Source organism: Cebus imitator, unplaced genomic scaffold (genome assembly GCF_001604975.1).
Source record: "Cebus imitator isolate Cc_AM_T3 unplaced genomic scaffold, Cebus_imitator-1.0 Scaffold192, whole genome shotgun sequence".
Classification (NCBI taxonomy): domain Eukaryota; kingdom Metazoa; phylum Chordata; class Mammalia; order Primates; family Cebidae; genus Cebus; species Cebus imitator.
This window is the reverse complement of record NW_016107507.1, coordinates 3,756,700-3,777,152: the sequence shown is the minus strand read 5'-3', so window position 1 is coordinate 3,777,152 and position 20,453 is coordinate 3,756,700. Positions and strand designations below refer to the sequence as shown.

The 20,453-nt window shown below is 55.0% G+C and overlaps 1 protein-coding gene across 4 annotated transcripts in view; it reads left to right on the top strand.

The window, feature by feature from the left end:
- The window catches only part of FGD3 (FYVE, RhoGEF and PH domain containing 3), an 87,611-nt gene extending 85,507 nt beyond the window's left edge, over positions 1-2,104 (top strand). For 3 of the 4 annotated variants that reach the window (XM_037745145.1, XM_017546912.2, XM_017546911.2), the window contains 2 exons: positions 429-569; positions 1,223-2,104. In XM_037745145.1, coding sequence (XP_037601073.1) covers positions 429-569; positions 1,223-1,474 — 393 coding nt within the window. In that variant the 3' untranslated portion in view covers positions 1,475-2,104. The remainder of the gene's footprint in view (positions 1-428; positions 570-1,222) is intronic. The other variant, XM_017546913.2, reaches the window with a different exon arrangement.
- The last annotated feature ends 18,349 nt before the right edge of the window (positions 2,105-20,453 follow it).

The window sequence follows — 20,453 nt, the reverse complement described above, 5'->3', positions numbered from 1 at the left end:
GTGGGGTGTGTGTGTGTGGTATGTGTGGGGAGTGTGTGTGTGATGTGTGTGTGGGGTGTGCATGCACGTCCACGTATATGGTGTGTGTAGACTGAAATGCTTGAAGTCCTTGTCACATGACCCACCCTCAGGTCCTTGCTGTTGGGCTTTCCTGTGGTTTTGATGGTGTCCTGACCCAGCATATGAAGGCCCTCCCGTAGAGGGCCCAGCCTGCAAACCCCACCTGATACCACACACACCTATGTCCCACAGGCTTTGTGACCCTTGGAAGCCAGGCAAGGCTGGTCCCAGTCCCCGTGCAGGTCTCAGCCGTTTCTCCACAGCCAGCTCCTCCCAAGCAGTGGTCCTGGCCCTGCCCCAGCCTCCTCAGAGCAAGGCGTGACCACTGCAGGCCAGACTGTGTCTAACCTGTGTCTCTGTGTCCCCAGAAGACGCCCACCACAGACCCCCAGCCCAGCCTGCTCTGCGGCCCCCTTCGGCTGTCAGAGAGTGGTGAGGCCTGGAGTGAGGTGTGGGCCGCCATCCCCGCGTCCAATCCCCAGGTGTTGCACCTGCAGAGAGGCAGCCAGGTACGTGTCCCCATCCCCTAGGCCCTCAGGCCAGCAGCCCAGAGCCTCAGGCCTGAGGTACCCACAGCCAGCAGGCCTGCACCACCAGCTGAGGCCTACCTGCTTGAGCAGTGTTACCTGGGGCCTCAGTTTCCCCAGCATCCCAGGGACCTCTCTGCTTTGCAATCACAGGAGACAGAGCCTACTGACACTTGGGTGGACCCCAGAGCCAGCCAGGGTGCAAGGAGGGGCAGGCCAGGGGGGCACAGAGGGTGGCCAGGAGCCACAGAACCTGTCAGGTGAGACTCAGGAACCCACACAGCCCTGGCCTGGCCCCTGGGAGCCCCAGTTGCTGCTCTGTCGCAGGGGCTGGCCTGTCCTGCCTCACCTCCCCAGGGACCAGACAGCCCAAGGAGCTCATGGGGTCTGGGGGCCTGGTGAGGCAGGCAAGGCACCCCCCTCCCCATATCCTCCCTCGGGGAGAACCAATGGGCCCCCCACCAACCATCCTCCTGTTAACAAAGGGCAGGGCAGGCACAGCCACCAGGCCCTCGGGCTCAGCACCTGCCTTGCACTGCAAAGGCCTGGGAGTGGCTTCCTGGGAGGGGCCTGAGTCACTGGGGTGAGCCCGAGGCCAGGAAGCTGAGGCCCCGCTGTCTGCTTCTCTGCTGCAGGACGGCCAGCTGCCCCTCACCATCCCTCTCCCCGGCTGCAAACTGAGTGTTCCGGACCCTGAGAAGTGGCTGGACTTGGGGCATGTGTGGAAGCTGCAGCGGGCCAAGCAATCCTGGTACCTGAGTGCCCCCTCTGCAGAGCTGCAGCAGCGGTGGCTGGAGACGCTGAGCACTGCTGCCCATGGGGATGTGGCCCAGGACAGCCCGGGGGCCCTGCAGCCTCAGGTCCCTATGGGCACAGCTGCTCCGTGAGCTGAGCCTCCCACTGCCCTGCGCACCACCACATGGGGCCTGCGCTGTCCTGGGAGTGGCATTGGAGGCCACATGAAGAGCACCCTGGACTGCTGAGGGTGGGCAACAGCCCAGAGCTCAGGACACTTGGCTTTGGAGGGAAGGAAACTGAGGCCCAGAGAGGGGCAGCCACTGGCCAAGGATCACCCAGGAAGTCTTGGCTAAGAGCCTGGCCTCCAGCCCTAGCAGTGTGGCCCAGAGCAGGGGCTGACTGCCAAATAATGGGCCATGTGGTGATGCTGGCCCCGAAGGCAGAAGGCGGCAGTACCGGCACTGCCAGGGACCGCACACCCTGCTGGTGTGCAGTGGGGTCCATCCCTAGCTCTGCCCAGCCTGTCTACACCGTGTGAGCTGAATCGTGACTCGCTTCCCACCTCCCTTCTCTGCGCTCTCCTGAGGTTCTGCCTGCAGCCCCCGGGAGGTGGGCCTGCCCTGTCCTGGCTGGACTCATGGTTCCTGAATAATCAAGCTCAGAAACTGCTGGGACTTGCCCCAGCCACTGGGTGGCAAGCGCGTGAGATATATAGCTGTTCCTGATGCTGGTGGCACACAGTGCTTATCTGCATAAATAAACGCTGGCGGCCAGCAGTGGGCGCAGCCTCGGTGCTCTCTCCTCAGCCACTCAGCGGGATCCGCCTGCAAGGTGGGCCGGCTGATAAAGGGCTGGGGACAAGGGTGATGGAATCGCACTGGGCACACACCTCACCTGGAGAGCAGTTCTGCTTCCCTTGTCCTGCCAGGGGATGGGTGGGTGGCAGGTGAAGATGGTCAGGCGCAGAGATGGGGAGGGCGGGTGCAGGGCACTCAGCATGGTGCCAGTGGGGACCTTGCAAAGGCCACTGGGGCGGGGGTGCTGTTTGCACTGGGAGAGAGTGGGGGAATTTGGGGACCAGTGGTGGGGGTGCTCACCGCATGACCCCCACCCCTCTAATATCCCTGTGGAGACACCTGGGAAGACGTGGTGCACCTACCTGGGGGGTGAGAGGGCAGGAGTGGGAGCCAGAGATAGGAGACTGGTCACAGGTTGGGGGGCACACCTGAGATGGGGGCACAGGTGAGTGGGAGACAGCTGAGATGGGGGCACAGGTGAGTGGGACACCTGAGATGGGGGCACAGGTGAGTGGGAGACAGCTGAGATGGGGGCACAGGTGAGTGGGGGACAGCTGAGATGGGGGCACAGGTGAGTGGGGGACAGCTGAGATGGGGGCACAGGTGAGTGGGGGACAGCTGAGATGGGGGCAAAGGTGAGGAGGCAGAGCTGAGATAAAGCACGGGTGAGCTCCCGTGAGCTCTAGCTGGGCCGTGCTTGGGGTGCCGCCACAGCTGTTGGGCAGGGAGCCCCTGCTAGCTACCTGAGCCTCTGCCGCAGCTCTCCATGTTGGATGTCTGGTCCCACTTCACACTGAGGAAACGGAGGCTCAGGGATGCTAAACACCGTGCATCTTCCACGTTAGACAGTGCCCACCAGGGCGAGATGGAATCAGAGCCTTCCAGCCGCACAGACATGCCTGGCCCGGCTCCAGCTGCTGCCCAAGGAAGCAGCAAAGCCCCTCACCCAGCTCGGGCTGGGGCAAGGAAAGGGGTGAAGAAGGCCTCAAGGAGACCTCAGCCCACTGACCCTGCCTTCTCCCCTGCAGAGCTGAGCTCTGACCCACATTTGTCCCCTGCAGAGAAGTGCCAGAGCCACTCCCTTGCACACGTCTGCTGAGCACCCGATGCAGCCCTCATGAGGCCCTTTGAAGGGTTAGGACTCTGTCCTCTGTCTGTTCCCATAGTTCCATTTCTGCCATCTCACCACCTCAGGACGTCCCCACTTGACAGCTGAGGAAACTGAGCCATAGAGAGGACACCCCTGTGAGCCCCACAGCTCCGGAGCCGCGCAGGCACCTGGCCAGCCAGGCATGGTGATTGCAGCAGGGCAGGGTCTGTCGGAGCCAAAGACTGTGCTGTGGGGTCCTACGGCGAGGTCCCCTAGCCTCAAGTCCTCTCTCGCACCCACCAGCCTGGCTTGTCCTCCGGGAGGCAGGGACAAGGTGCATCACCACAGCCCCAGGGCGGGGCATGCCCCCAGACTCTGCCGCCCACTGCAAGGCCAGTCCTGATGGGAGCTTGTTTGTTGTCATACTGGTGGCTGTAGGCTGTTGTTCCACTTTTTCCAAACGAGGAAGCTGAGACACACAGGAGCAGTGAGGGGCCCCAGCATGCAGAGCCTGTATGCTGCGCCCTTACGGAGCTGGCCTTCCTAAGGTCTGTCCCCAGAGACCTCTCCTGTGGGACAGCCAGCCTACTGAGGAGCAGGCTGCTTCGGGGCTCCACGCCAGCGTGTCGGTGCTGCCTGGGCCTGGCCTCTTGCCACACATTGCCCCACCACTCCCTGGCCCTCCCACCCCACAACCCAGGGCCTGGGCACACCCCACTGCCCATCCGTGGCTCCATGGAGCCTGGACACACGCTGGATGCATGCTGGCTTTTGGCCACTTTACCGTCTTCCCTCCCCTTTCTCCCCAAGGCCACCCCCTTCCAGAGGCACAGGAGACCACTCCCTGGGTGGGGAGAAGGGACGCCTACGGCTGAGTGGGAGGTGGCTCCTGGGATCTCGGGCCTGAAGGACGTTGAATGGGGCAGCACAGAGTCTGGGAAGTCCATCACCACAGGAGTCGGACTGGGCTGGAGGCCCTTCCAAGGCTGCCCCGCACCCCAGCTTGCAGGATGGGGGCTTCTGGTACCAGCTCAGGGGCTGAGGTTGGAGCACAGTGGACTTTCACAGAAAGCAGAAAGCCTTTCACAGGTGCAAGAGAAGGGGAAGAAAGCACACCAAGGTGGAGGGGAAGGAGTGCACTTCTGCCACGCGCAGGTTCCCCGTCCGGCCCAGAGCTGGGTGTGGCTGCAGTCTGCCTGTCCTGGGGAAGACGAATGAGCCTCCAGGAGGGCCTGCTACAAGCCCAGTGCTCCCCCGCTGCCTGAGAGGAGAACTGTGACTCAGGAGACATCTTGGCAGTAGTGAAACGGAGACCCAGAGAGGGAAGTGCACTTTTCCAAGGTCACACAGTGAGTTAGGGGCTGGCCAGGATTCCCTCATTCACTTTTTTTTTTTTGGAGGGATGGTCTTGCCCTGTCACCCAGCTGTAGTGCAGTGGCACGATCTTGGCTCACAGCATCCTTCGCCACCCGGGTTTTCAAACGATTCACCTGCCTCAGCCTCCTGAGTAGCTGGGACTACAGGCCCGCACCACCGCGCCCAGCTAATTTTTTATATTTTAGTAGAGACAGGTTTCACCACGTTGGCCAGGATGGTCTCAGTCTTCTGACCTCGTGAACACCTGCCTTGGCATCCTAAAGTGCTGGGATCACAGGCGTGAACCACCACGACCGGCCTCACATTTTTTTTTTTGAGACAGAGTCTCACTCTGTCACCTAGGCTTGGAGTGCGGTGGTGCAATCTCAGCTCACTGCAACCTCCGCTTCAGCCTCCGAAGTAACTGGGATTACTGGTGTGCACCACCACGCCTGGCACGCCTGGCTAATTTTTGTATTTTTAGTAGAAACAGGGTTTCATCATGTTGGCCAGGCTGGTCTTGAACTCCTGACCTCGGTGATCTACCCGCCTCAGCCTCCCACAGTGCTGGGATTATGAGTATGAGCCACTGCGCCTGGCCCCTGATTTACTCTTCTTCCATTTGCTCATGCAGCAGGTACTGCTAGCAGACTCTGTGGGGGCTCAGCCTGGGTCACCACAAGGTAAGGCCAGCCTCTTGAGTGCCCGTCCCATAGGGAAGCAAGTGCACTGAGCGTCACTTGGATTTCTGAGACGGGACCAAACACCACCTGTAGCCCCAGGCACTGTCACACTTTCAGCTCCATCACCAGGCTGCAGCTACCCGGCCTTCAGAACCGCCAGTCTCTTTCCCCGCCACACCCATCAGGGCCTTGGCACATGCTGTTCCCTGGGCCTGGGGGCTCTTCCTGCAGGGCTTGCTGCCACCACCTCCTCGGCACGTGCCGTGCTCAGACGCCGCCTCCGCAGAAAGCCCTCCAGTCTCTCCACTTTTTTGTTCAGCCATTTGCTCTCTTGTTTAACCTCTCTTTTCCCACACAGAATAGAAGCTCCAAGAGGGCAGGAAGCAGCCCCTCCAGCAGTGCCTGGCCCACAGTAGGTGCTCGGTGAATACCTGCCCATAGCCTTGGAAAGGCTCAGTGACTCCTGCCTTGCCACAGGGGCCCTAAGCACTTTGGGTCTGGGATCCTCATTTTATAGACAGGAAAGTGGGGGCTGCCTGAGGTCATAAAGGCGCAACGCGCTCCTGCCTCACCCACAGTCCTGGGTCTCAGGGGCATCAGAGTCAGCTCCTTCTCAGATGGTTGGTCCTGTTGTAGAGGCGGTCACACTAAGACCCAGACAAGCTTCCAGGCCCCCAGGACATGGGTAGAGGGAGACTGGGACGCGGGTCAGTCCAATTCCCGCTGTGCCTGCCTCCCACCATCCCACAGAGGCAGCAGGATTGGCAGCAGGACAGGACCTCTGAAAAAGCCACTGGCCCCCTCAATTCCCCAGCCTAAGAGGCCAGCTTACCCCAGAGGCCAGAGCCCAGGGCTTCAGATGGCTCCAGCCCTGCCCTCCCTGCAGCCGTGGGGGCCTCCAGAACTCTGTCTTATCATCGGCTGCCCCAGGAGCATCTCCCACGTCCCAGAATCCAAGCCACTCTGAGCAGCTAGTTCTGGCACTGGGCGTGCAGGAAGGAGGGGGGCTCACCTCCCCTTGGGGTTGCATGCTCTGTTTCTGCCGACAGACTCCCTCTGGACGATCCCTCCAAGGACATCCAGGGAGAACTTTGGGCCCAGCTGGTGCCCGGGGGCAGCTCCGGCATGACCCCACAGCCCATGCCTTCAGATGCCCACCCCAAAACACCTTGCTTTCTGGGTGGAGGCAGGGCTGGCGGTGGTTGGCTCTGAAGCTACAATACTACGTCCATGCAGGCAGTGCCAGGCGCTGGGCAGGTATGGTCCAGGCCCCTCCACCATCCCCCTCAGGACCTCCATCTCGCCCCAGGATGAAGCAGTCATGATTCCCGAGGGACAGCCGGTGGTCCCTGCAGCAGCTGGCTGAGACAAGAGGCCAGGCTGCCCCTGCCCACAACATCATTCACACTGATGGTTACCCTAGGTAGAGGATTCCTCTCTATTTACCGAGGAGAAGACTGACATCGGGGAAAGGGACTCACTGGAAGGCACAGGCTCCGTCTACCCCAGGGCTCCTCCCTCAGTTCCAAGGGTGTGAGATCAAGCTGGAGGTCTGGGTGGGTCAAAAAGGGAGGCAGGGCAGGCCGTCGGGGGCAGCCACGTCTGCACGCCGCATTCTATCCTGAAAAGCCGCCCGGCCCCAGGAGCTACCCCGCTCCCCTCACGCTGCCTTGGTGGATTTCTGGGCTTGGCCCCTGCTCCTAGGTGGGAAGCTCTGACAGAGGCTCCTGCAAGCCCACGAAGGCTGCAGCTTAGCCAGGGTGACAGCTGTGCGGTCGGACAGCAGCCACATGCCATCTCCCAGCTGTCTGGGCTCCGTGGCCCCTGAACCCCTTGCGCACTGATGCCCCTGCTAGCTGGGCCACATGTGGTGCAGGCCCTAGTGCTGCCTTGGACATGAGCGTTCCGGGGTCTCTGATGGCAATTGCCTGCCCACTTCCACTCTTCTGTTCTTGTTCCCTTGGGGCCTCCTCCCACCCTTATTGACGGATGCCCAGCACGGGTCCCAGGCTGGACTCAGCCCTCCCTGTCTAGCCAGGGTGGGTCAAACACAGGGCTGTGCCCTGGAGGCTTGGGGACAGCAATGGGTATCACCTAAGGGAAGAAGAGCTGGAGGCTGGGTGTGTGTCAGCTGAGCCCTGAATTTCTGGAAAGTCAAGGTGTTTCAGAAAGCAGACTCCATCTCTTGGGGTCCTGTGACTCCACCCAGGCCAGTCAACATCCCCATTCCCTTGGCCACAGTGATTGGTTCCTGTGGTCACATGGCCCAAGGTGGCCTCCCCACCCCGATGGCAGGAGGGAGCCTGGCCGCTGAACTTGGGCAGCCATCTTGAAGAGCCTCCCAGTGAGGCCCAAACAGTGGTGGGAGGAAGTCATATCTTTGGTTTCATCTAGAATAAGTTATGTGAGTCAATAAATTTCACATGGAATTGGGTTTTCTGCTAACTACTGTTCTTCTGCACCCAGCACCACTGTTTTGCAGGGATCGGCCTCTGCTCTCCAAAATGTCCTGCCTTGCCCATATTTCCCCTACCCAGGATCCTGGCTCCTGACATCTCTTCCTCTTTCCTGGAGGGGCCAGGCCTGGTCCCCTGGGAAAGCTCAGTCTTCAGTGCCCCAGCGCTGCCCACAATAAATGTTACATACAATTTCCTCATAAATCTCCATCCCAGAAAGGAAGCTTGGCTTTCCCTTTGCCTTTTCAAAACTCAAGTAAATTATCGACACCCCAGCAGGCACGGTGGCTTTGGGAGGCTTTCCTAGCACTTTGGGAGGCCAAGGCAGGTGGACCACCTGAGGTCAGGAGTTCAAGACCAGCCTAGCCAATGTGGTGAAACTCCATCTCCACTAAAAATACAAAAAAAAAAAAAAAAATCAGCTGGGCATGGTGGTGGACACCTGTAATCTCAGCTACTCAGGAGGTGATGGATACCTGTAACCCCAGCCACTCAGGAGGAATGCTTGAAGCCAGGAGGCAGAGGTTGCAGTGAGCCGAGATTGAGCCACTCCACTCCAGCCTAGGCAACAGAGCAAGACTCCGTCTCAAAAAAACAACACCTCCCTTCCAACAACATCTGTCCCAAAGAGGCACTGGAAAACTGCTGACACCTGAACAGCCCATCCACATTTAAGAAAAATCATATTGGGCTCTAGTTGCAAAGCACCCCTCTTCCCAGAGTCATGAAGTGAATATTTTGCTCTGTGAGAAAACAGGATTCTCTCCTCTGCCCTCAACAAAACCTTAGAGGAAGGGGCTACTGCCCTCACCTGCGTGGAGAGAAGGACCGTGTGGCTCAGCCATGCCTTAGGTGTGTTCTCCCAGTAACAGGCCCTGTGATCCGGATTTCGATGCGAGGAGTTTATTCGGGAAGTGATCTTGGAAACCGAGTAGGGGAGTGGAGACTGAGGAAGAGAAAGTCTGAAAGCCAATACAAAGTACAGCGTGTTGGATAATGTCCTCTTCAAATTCATGTCCATCCAGAACCACAGCACGTGGGCTGATTTGGAAATAAGATGTGATTTGTTAAATTAAGATGAGGTCACTGTCTGTGACTTCAGTGAGGTATCTAAGTTAGGTTTGGTGTAGTCAGTGGGGGACCTCAGACCAGAGAGGCAAAAGACAGAGCTTCTGACTCACAGAGCCTAAAGAGCAGAGGGCAGCATGCTTTACAAGGCCCAGGGGAAGGGGAGGGGACGTCTGGGACACAGGTGCTCAACAGCAGGTAAGAAGCAAGCGGGGGAGGATCTGGGGCCAAAGCCTTTACTGGGGTCCAGATGTTACCTACGTGGGTTTCCTGAGACAGGGCCTGACTGGTTAATTTAAAGGGAGCATGAGGCTAAGCACTGCAACTTGGCTAACTGTCAAGTTCACCAGACTTAAGCAGAAGTAAGGTGATCCTGCAGTTCAGAGTATGAGACCTTATCTATCCAAAATGCAAAAACAGGAACTACGTGGAGACTGCGTCACAATATGTAGGTCGGGTGTGACAAGCCAGGGACAGGACAAGGCGGATGTTGAGGCAACATTAATATGAACGAGAGCTGTAACAGCCACGTTGGATTACAACAGGCCCTAAATCCAATGAATTTTGCCCCTATAAGAAGACCACAGCCAGTCTCAATGGCTCACACCTGTAATCCCAACACTTTGGGAGGCCAAGGCAGGCGGATCACACGGTTAGGAGATTGAGACCATCCTGGGTATCACGGTGAAACCCCAGCTCTACTAAAAATACAAAAAATTAGCTGAGTGTGGTGCCACATGCCTGTAATCCCACTTGGGAGGCTATGGCAGGAGAATCACTTGAACCCAGGAGGTGGAGGTTGCAGTGAGCCAAGATCATACCACTGCAGTCCAGCCTGGGTGACACACCGAGACGCCACCTCAAAAAAAAAAGAAGAGGAGAGGGCCAGTCTCAGTGGCTCATGCCTGTATTCGTAGCACTTTGTGAGGGCAAGGCAGGTAGATCACGTGAGGTCAGGAGTTCAAGACCAGCCTGGCCAACATGTGAAACCCTGTCTCTACTAAAAATACAAATATTAGCTAGGCGTGGTGGTGGCAGGTGCCTGTAGACCCAGCTACTTGGGAGGGTGAGGCGGGAGAATCACTTCAACCCAGGAGATGGAGGTTGCAGTGAGCCAAGAAAACACCACTGCACTCCAGCCTGGGCGATAGAGAAAGACTCCATCTCAAAAAATAATAATGATAAGGGGAGAGATACACGCGGGGAGGAAGGCCATGGGACAGCAGAGGCAGAGGTTGGAGTGATGCCTCTACAAGCCAAAGAATATCAAGGATTTCTGGAAGTCACCAGAAACTAGGAAGAGGCAAGGAAGGATCCTCCTCCCCTAGAGCTTTCAGAGGGGTCGTAGCCCTGCCAACAAGACTCCCGGCCTCCAGAACTGTGAGAGAATTAATTTGTACAGTAGCCCTAAAAAACTAATACAGATTTTGTACCAGAAAGTCAGGTGCTGTTGTGATAAATTTTTGAAAATGCAAAAGTAGCGTTGGAGTTGAGTAATTGGTAGAAGCTAGAAGAGTTTTGAGGTGCTTGATAGGAAACGCCTAGATGCGGGCCGGGCACCGTGGCTCACACCTGGAATCCCAGCACTTTTGGAGGCTGAGGCAGGCAGATCACGAGGTCAAGAGATCGAGACCATCCTGACCAACATGGTGAAACCCTGTCTCTACTAAAAAAATACAAAAAAATTCACGAGGCGTGGTGGTACATGCCTGTAGTCCCAGCTACTCGAGAGGCTGAGGCAGGAGAATTGCTTGAATCCGGAAAACAGAAATTGCAATGAGCTGGGATCGCAACACTGCACTCCAGCCTGGCGATAGAGTGAGACTCTGTGTCAAAAAAAAAGAAAAAGAAAAAGCCTAGATGGCCTTGAGTCCTTGTTGGTAGAAAAGCGGACATTTATTTAAGGTGTTCCTCATGAGGCTTAGAAATCAAAGAAAAACATGTAGAGAAATCTACTGTCTTAAAGAATACATACATGTCATCAAGAACAGAATGCTGGTAGAAATAGAGCATCGCAGGTGCTTCTGGTGAGGCCTTAGAAGAGAGTAAGGAACATGTTACTGGAAACAGGAGGAAAAGTGATCTTTGTTATAGAGTGGCAGAGAACTTGGCTGAGCTACATTCTAGTGTTGGGCAGAAAGTGGAACTTGAAAGTAATGTATTTGGATATTTAGCCAAGGAGATTTCCAAATGGTGTGGAAGGCATAGCCTGGTTTGTCCCTGCTGCCTGTAGCAATTTATCTCTTGAGAGAAAAGAGAGAAATTGAGGAAGGAACTGCTAAACAAAAAGGAACCAGACTTGCTTAGACAAACCAGGTAAATTGCTGCTTGTAACAGTTTATCTCTTTTGAGAGAAAAGAGGTAAGTTGAGAAAGGAACTGTTAAGCAAAAAGGAACCGTACTTCGTAATCTGGGAAGCCCTTAGACTGCCCAGATAGCTAAAATTAGCAAATTCACTATTGAGAAAGTGTAAGGAGAACACCAAGGATGCTGCTGGACATTTTGCTGGAGACATTACAAATGTGACTCATGGATGCAATCGACCATCTCAGTGGAACTGATGTATAGAAATGAGGTTATCCAGGAATGATCTGTGGATAAAGCCTTCTTGTCTGACAGCATGGGTCCCTGTGAACTACATGGGAGACCAACAAGATTTCTGAGAATGTTACACCAGCAGAAACACTGCCAGCCTGGATTGAAAGGCATAGGGATGGGATGAAATGAAGGAAGAATGCCTTGGAGGACAGACATGGATGCAGAGACAGGCTAAGGGTAGGGCGGGGGTGGGGGCATGGCTACTGCTGCTGCCAAGGCCACAGAGTGCAGGGCCAACACCACGGGCCAGAGGACAGAACACTGAGCCACCGTGGATTATGTTCAGATCATGAAACCTAATGGAACTTGCCTGCTGGGTCTCAGACTCGCTTAGGACCAAGTCACCCTTTCATTTCTTCCCTTTTCTCCCTTTTGGAATGAGCTCGGACTTTGGAAGATATTGGGATGGTGTGAATATATTTTGAACATGGGACCACAGAGACCTTGGGGGGTTCAGAGTGTAGTGGGCTGAATAGTGTACCCCCAAATTTATGTCTGCCTGGAACATCAGAATGTGACCTTATTTGGAAATATAATCTTTGCAGATATAGTTAGATATAGAAGTCATACTGGACTAGGATGGGCCATAAATCCAATAACTAGTGTCCCGATAAGAAGACACTAATTCTGATCGAGACCATCCTGGTCAACATGGTGAAACCCCGTCTCTACTAAAAACACAAAAAATTAGCTGGGCATGGTGGTGCGTGCCTGTAATCCCTGCTACTCAGGAGGCTGAGGCAGGAGAATTGCCTGAACCCAGGAGGCGGAGGTCGCGGTGAGCCGAGATCTCGCCATTGCACTCCAGCCTGGGTAACAAGAGCAAAACTCCGTCAAAAAAAAAAGAAGACACTAATTCTTCTTATTGTGGTATTGGAGGTAGAGATTGGAGTGGCACAGCCACAAGCCAAGGAGTGCCAAGAAGTCCTTTGTTTTGAGGCCCCGATTTGTGGTACTTTGTTGCAGTGACCCTAGGACACTAACACACAGGGTGTGTAATTAAGCAGCTAGGTCTGGAAGCAAGGAACTTAGTCTGCAGGGGAGTCTGGTAGCTGCTACTCCATCCCTCCAGTTGAAGACCCCTGGAACACTGCAGATGAGCAAAGCCGGGTTTGCAGACTTGCGGCAATGAGTGGGCACCTGCCATGGGAAAGCCCAGGGTGTGCAGTGGGATGCTGTTAGGGAGGACGTAGAGGAGGACTTGGGCTGTGTTAGAGGTTTTGAGGCGGGGTTTAAGGAAGCCCGTCTGCACTGGATGCTGTTAGGAAGTAGGAGCAATTCTGTGCTTAGATATCTTAATACATTTCATCAGAAAGTGGAGGAATGAAATGAGGCTCAAGCTGCAATTGGTATGAAACTGCAGCCCCTTGTATCGCCCAGGATATTGGTATTGTCTTCCCTTTTCTTTCTTTTTTTTTTTTTTTTTTTGAGATGGAGTCTCGCTCTGTGGCCCAGATGGAATGCAATGGCACAATCTCGGCTCACTGCAACCTCTGCCTCCCAGGTTCAAACAATTCTCCTGCCTCAGCCTCTGGAGTAGCTGGGAGTACAGGTCCCCACCACCATGCCAGCTAATTTTTGTATTTTTTTTTCTTTTTTGAGAGGGAGTCTTGCACTGTCGCCCACGCTGGAGTGCAGTGGTGTGATCTCGGCTCACTGCAATCTCTGCCTCTTGTGTTCAAGCAATTCTCCTGCCTCGAACTCCCAAGTAGCTGGGACTACAGGCATGTGCCACCATGCCCAGCTAATTTTTTTGTATTTTTAGTAGAGACGGGGTTTCACCGTGTTGGCCAGGATGGCCTCAATCTCCTGACCTTGTGATCTGCCCACCTTGGCCTCCCAAAGTGCTGGGATTATAGGCGTGAGCCACTGCGCCCAGCCTAATTTTTGTATTTTTGAGTAGAGACAGGGTTTCAGCATGTTGGCCAAGCTGGTCTCAAACTCCTGGGCTCAAGTTGATCCACCTGCACTGGCCTCCCAAAGTGCTGGGATTATAGGCATGAGCCACCACACTTGGCCGGTGACTGTTTATTCTGTGCCATAACAAGATGTTAAAGTGGCCTTGTCTGATACTGATGCCCTGTGAGATTGTTTATGTTCAACAGGAGCTGTGAATCCTGGCTCAATTCTGGCTTCTCACAGTGTAGACAGTCACCCTGGTATCATCCAGCCAGACATTTACCCTTCAACGCCTGGGAGACACTGAGAGACACTGGCTGAGGGCCGTTCTTGAGACCATGCATTCATTCCCCCTCACTTCTGGCCTATCCTGCATGAGCAGAGGGGTTTTAGACCTGTTTGAAAATGATTCCAGCTTTATTATTATTCAGGTATGGTGAGGCCAACAGATCAGTGGACAACTAGCATTGAGAATATGGCTTGGTATCACAGCTCCCCAGGGGAAGGGGCGTCCACCCTGGCAGGGCCACACAGGGAAGCACCAGGGTTGGTCAGGAGGAGGGGGGATGGGGGAACTGGGGCCAACGGCTTTATGGGGGTTTTGGAGAAAGGCGTGGGCAAGGCAGGCTAAGCAGGCTGAGGACTGGCTGGTGTGAACCATTTCAGTGGGCGCTGGGGCACAGAGGCTCTCGCTGATTGTCTGGTACCTGCCCCGGGGTGAGGAGTACAGGGGTTGGCAGCCCAGAGTGTGAGTCCCGGAGAGGACTCACAGGATTTGCACCTGAAAGGCGTGATCACACTTAGCACTCTCTGGCCACCTTCTGTATATTTGTGTGCCTGTGTTTTATCACAAAACAATGGGAAAAAAGAAAAGTCCGCTGGACGCGGTGGCTCAGGCCTGTAATCCCAGCACTTTGGAAGGCCGAGGAGGGCAGATCACGAGGTTGGGAGATTGAGACCAGCCTGGCCAACATAGTGAAACCCCATCTCTACTAAAATACAAAAAGTTAGCCGGGCGTCATGACACATGCCTGTAACCCCAGCTACTCGGGAGGCTGAGGCAGGAGAATCGTTTGAACTGGGAGGCAGAGATTGCAGTGAGCCGAGATTGCGCCACTGCACTCCAGCCTGGCAACAGAGTAAGACTCCGTCTCAAAAAAAAACAAACAAAAAAAAGTCATGGGATCATGCATACATTTCAGGTCTCAGCCTGATCTTGGTGTTCTAATGTGGAGCAGGCTCCTGGAGCTCAGATGCACAGCAGATACTCAAGAAGTGGTCGGGAACGACCTGGCCTAGTGCTCATGTCCAAAGCACAGGACTTTACCCCTCTGATGGCCTTTCAATTTGTTGACACTCCCATTGAAACTGAGGTCTTTGTTTCTTGAAATCCTTGAATCCGAGCTCTATGCTTCATGAAAATCATAGCGCAGAAGTATCGTTTCTGGGCTGAGGCCTTGAGAAACCAGCAGCTTCCACTTTCTGGCCTCTGGAATGATTGTGCCTGGAAAGCAGCCAGCATGCTGTGAGAAAGCTCCAGCCGCCCCAGGGAGAACAGTCAACAGCCTGCACCCACGTACCAGCCTGTGATGAGCCGGCTGGGAATGGACCTGCTGCTCCAGTTGAACCTCCCCACGGGGCAGGGACCAGATGCTGGGCCCTGGCTAAATTGCAGGTTCATGAGCACAGGAAAGGATTATTGCCATTCTCAGAAGTATCTGTGGTTATCCAGTGACAGGTACAGAGATACTGGAACCCTTTCCCATCCAAGTGCCTCTGTCTGGCCACAGTGATGAGGGTGATCCATCCTGAGATGATATGTTAGGATCCTGAGAGAGAGCCTTGCCCTGCCTCTAGGACTGCAAGGGGCAAGGTGTTTGCTCAGAACCCTGAAGCTGCAGCATCGGTGGTACGGTGGAATGAAGCCAACAGACAGAGGAAAGCATGCTGAGCGACGGAGAGATGGACGGAGCCCTGCAGACGCCTTTCCCCATCAACCACAACATGGCTGCTTATTCATCCAGTGGGTTTAAGTTTAAAGGTCTTTGTCCCTTGCAACTGACTAAGGCAGCCACTTAGCAAATATGTGACTCACAGGCCTAAGCCTCAGTTTCCCATCTGTAAAATGGGAATGGCGAAGCCCTCATCAGTGGTAGCTGGGTGATTATTAGAAAACTGGAGCTGTGGCCGGGTGTGGTGGCTCACACCTATAACCCCAGCACTTTGGGAGGTCGAGGTGGGTGGGTCATGAGGTCGGGAGATCAAGACCATCCTGGCTAACACCATGAAACCCTGTTTCTACTAAAAATACAAAACTTAGCTGGGCGTGGTGGTACATGCCTGTAGTCCCAGCTGCTAGGGAGGCTGAGGCAGAAGAATCACTTGAACCTGGTAGGTGGAGGTTGCAGCGAACCAAGATCGTGCCACTGCAGCCTGGGCGACAGAGCAGGACTCCATCTCAGGAAAAAAAAAAAACTGGAGCTGCCAGCGCGAGCAGAGGGAGGCGGGTGTAGACATGGAGCCACCAGCAGCGCCCCCCTCTCCACTCCCTCCAGAGATGGCAGCAAAGCCCCATCTATCAAGGACAGGAGTCCTAGCATGCCCAGTCTGTGTGGGGACTGAGAGGAAACTGAGGCATAGAAAGCCCAAGTAACATGCCCAGGTCCCACAGGCTGACCCCAGACAGTCTCCAAAGCCTCATTTGCAGGGAGACTCCCCCTCACTGCAGGCCTCAGTCTCCCCATCTGTAAAAGAGGAGGCTTCCAAGCAGCTTCCCAAGGCCGAATCTCTCTGATGTCTCCGTACGGATGAGCCTCAGCCAGCCTTACAGGCCACTGAGAGGCCCCCCCCAGGGGTCATATCCAAATGTAACTCCTGCCCCTTGGTGGGGGCAGCCAGGAATGCCTCCTTCAAAGGTATAAGCCAGGTGCTAAGCCAGGGAACCTGAACGGCTGGAGCAGAGACTCAGCTTCAGCGGCATGGCTGCCAGATACACTGCGCCCACCCCAGGCCATCAGGACCCTCCTGGTCAGCCCTTTTAAGGGGAGGCAGGGAAAGACACTGGACCCCAGGGAGGAGTGTGGGCTCACCTGAGGCCACCAGAGGGCTGGTGAAGAGGCAGGACTGAAACACGCTGAGACCGGGGACTGGTGAGGGCTGAGGAGCCACTGGTCTGTCGGGGGCTGGGGGGAAGCTGGCAGGAAGCCTCTGGGGAAGAAGGAGGCAAGCCTCCCACGCTTCTCCAGTGACCAGGCACCTGGGGGCCCTCACTGCTCGCCGCGCAGGTGCCGGGCATCAAAGAAGCTTAACTGGCCCTTGAGCATTAATTAAGCCTTGGGCTGCCCTTGACCCACCTGTGCACCCCGTGACCTGCTGGCTTAGCCGGGAGCAGCTCCGGGCCAATGAAAGCATAAACTCCCACCTGAAATCCTATGCTTGGTTGTAACTCCTTAGAGCATGGTAATGCAGTGTAATCCTAGCAGCTGAGGACCCAGGTCAGACCACATCTTTCCCAATAAGTGAACCTCAGAATGGTCATGGGAAATTTTGCAACAGTTTACATTTACAAAGCATTTAAAATCCTTGTTTCTTATTAGAGAATAGATACATGCTCATTGTAGAAAATTCAGGAAGTACAAAAAGAGTCGAGGGGTGGGAAAAAAGCTGTCCCACTGTCCGCCAGCCGAGTGGTGGCCAGGTCAGGGCCTCGGTGTGCAGGATGAGGATGACGGGCAGCCCCCGCCCAGACCCAGTCCCTCCTAGGCCCAGCTGTGTCCCAGCTTCTGAACTGGCCTGGAACGCAGTGGGCGCTTGGTTCCATAAGCCTGTCATTCTTTCTATCCTCTGGGCACCTTGCTTGGTGTCTCTGAGTCATCATTTCTGAACCTGAGGGCGGCGGCTCGATGTCATGTCACCCGGGCTGACTCATCTGCTTGTGCAGGATGCAGCCAGGTAGGACAGCCTGATGGTCAGAGCTCAGGCCCCAACAGGGGAGTACCCCTGGGGAGGGGCCTTTGTCGCTCTACACAGTGGGGACAGGGTTCTTGCCTTGCTTTAGGAGGATGAGTGGTGTGCGTTGAGGGCCCCAGATGGCCCAGCAGAAAACATTTTTGGGAAAACTATTTTCTCCCCAAACATCTGGCCTGTTAAAGCTGCAAGCTCAGGTTACTTTTTTTGAAATTCCTTTTCGTTTTTAAAAGGTAATACAGTTTTAAAAAGAGAGGACACCCATGAGGCCACCAGCTCTTTCCTGACTCTTATCATTTTGCAATGGAACTTTCTGGACTTGGTCCATTGTGAGAGGTCTTCAGAACAAAAATCTCATTTTTCTGTTGAGTAAAAACTAAAATCAAGAATAAAGCAACACAGGCCAGGCCCAGTGGCTCACACCTATAATCCCAGCACTTTGGGAAGCTGAGGAGGATGGCTCACCTGAAATCAGAGACCAGCCTGACCAACATGGTGAAACCCTGTCTCTACTAAAATACAAAAATTAACTAGGCACGGTGGTGCATGCCTGTAATCCCAGCTACTCAGGAGGCTGAGGCAGGAGAATTCCATGAAACCAGGAGGTGGAGGTTGCAGTGAGCTGAGATCATGCCACTGCAATCCAGCCTGGGTGATAGAGGGAGATATTGTCTAAAAAAAAAAGAATAAAGTAAAACAAAAACGTTTTAGATTTCCACAATTATTATCCAGTTTTAGAGAAACTCGCCAAGCCAAGTTTCTGCCACTATCACCAGACTTATGCATGGGTCACCTCCCAGGTCACCATGGCCCATGGATCCTGGGTCAGGCAGATCAGGGGTTGAGGAAGGCTTCCTGGGGGAGGCAATACCTCAGCTAAGCTCTGAGGGAAGAGGAAACTCCCAAGCCAGACCCTCACCTTCCCCTGGAAACCTCTGGCAGTGCACGAGACCCCCTGTTACAGTGTTAACACTGAGCCCCAAGTCGGTAGGCCTCTCCCACCTCCCAGGTTCCTTCCCTGCCAGTTCAACCATCTACCAAGCGTCCACTGACAGTGCACTGTGTGCTCCCAGCTGCAAATGGAGCAGGGAAGAGGCTGCCGCTTTGGCCAGTTCCTCAGGCCGTGCCTGACTCTGCTTCCTTCTCCTAGCCTGCCTCTCCAGCAGCCCATCTGTTCCTCCTAGCACCCCCTGGCTCCTTCAGGTCAGGGCAGCCATATGTTTTTTGTTTTGTTTTGTTTTGTTTGAGACAGAGCCTCCTTCTGTCACCCAGGCTAGAGTGCAATGGCGCAATCTCAGCTCATTGCAACTTCTGCCTCCTAGGTTCAGGCAATTCTCATGCCTCGGCCTCCTGAGTAGCTGGGATTACAGGCATGTCTGACCTCCAGTGATCCTCTTGCCTCGTTCTCCCAAAGTGCTGGAATTACAGGCATGAGCCACCACACCTGGCCACATGTCCTCTTCATTTCACAGACATGACACAGGCTAAACAGGCCTTGAATGGCTCTGCCAGGGAGTGCCATCAGGGAGGGCTCTTTGGAGGAGGCTGAGGAAGTTTGCCTTCCTCACCCAGGCAGGCGAAGCCCAGGCACTGCTCCCAGTTTGGACCTAGACTTGGAGAGTCTGGAAAACCAGGTAACTGGGAGAGCTGGGTGGGCGGGCCAAGCTCAAATGCTGACGGGCCCTTGGCAGTCCAGCTCTGAGGCCACTGCTCCGTCCTCAGCACATCATGATCTCTCACTTGCCTTGGGAGGGTGGCAGGACCACGTCTGCCCCTCAGGTGAGAACACTAAGACTCAGTGCAAGGGTGCCCACCCCTGCCCCAGGGATCAGGGAAGCCTGTCAGAGAGCCATGGTTCCCACCATGGAAGGGGGCACCCCAGGCAGTTGTCCCTGGTGGGCCAGTGCCATTCCTTCCACATGCCTCAGTTTCCCCCATGCACATGGCTAGAATTGCTGGGCTTTTCAGGAGCAAACCATTCCAGGGGCCTGGGAAAAGGTAGACAAGGTGGTTCTGATCAGGGCTCAAACAGGTGACAGGTCCACCTGCAGAATCAGACTCAGGTCCCTCCCATAGCTCCTGAAGATGGCCTTTTGGTAGCAAGTGGGTGTTCTGAGCCACAGCAAGGTGTACAGTTCCCTGTGGGGACAACACAACTGAGGTCCTTGGGCCACCTCCAGGTCCCCTAACAGTGCAAATGGAGGCCCAGTGCCACAAGCCTGAATGTCCACAGCCCAACCAAGTGACAGACTGCTCAGAAAAACACACGCTGTCCTCCTTGATTCCCCCCCGTCAGGGGCTGAACTGTGTCCCCCAAAATCTATATGTTTAAGTCGTAACCCTCAGTACCTCCAAATGTGACCTAATTTGGAGACGAGGTCTTTATAGGTCTTTACAGACGCTTTATAGGGTCTTAAGATGAGGACGTTAGAGTGGGCGCTAATCTAATATGGCTGATGTCCTTATAAGACAGATTGGAACAGAGACACACGGAGAGTATCGTGTGTAGACAGGAGTTAAGCTGCCACCGGCCAAGGAACTGCCAGAAGCTTGAAGACAAAAGGAAGGCTGTTCTGGAGTTTTTGGAGGGACTGCAGCCCTGCCGACACCCTGATCTCAGACTTCTGGCCTCCTGAACCTTAAGACAATAAATTTCTGTTGTTCCCAGGCACCCAGTCTGTGGTACTATGATACACAGCTCTAGAAAACACACTTCCTAAATGGCCGTGTGTTTCGCATTTGGGGACTCCTGAAGGCCTGGGTCACAGTGAGGTGGCTTAGGGAGCTGCAGGCAGCCTGCTGTTTTCCATCCCCACCCAGCCATTGGAGGGCTGCCTCAGACCTCCCTCCCAGCCCTGTCCATGCACCTATAGGCAGTGGCCCTCTGCCCAGTGGTACATGGTGGACAAACTCAGAGTGGGGGCCACACAGGCCTGAGAGGTGGGTTAGGGGCCATTTGGCAAGGAATTCTGGGGTCCCAGAGTGTGGTCTGGAGTGGACACTGCTGGTGGTCCTGCCCATCCTGACATGACAGAAGGAACACACATGCTTGATTTTGAATAAAGGAGACTGAAGAAAGCCATCGTGTGCGACGCACGAGTCCAAGTGGGAACAAGGTATCAGGGGCGACGCCAACCCTGATGGAGAAAGGGGTGGGGCCCCTCACGTCTCACACTGAACCTCGGCATTGGAGGGCTCAGAAAGGAGAGGTGGGG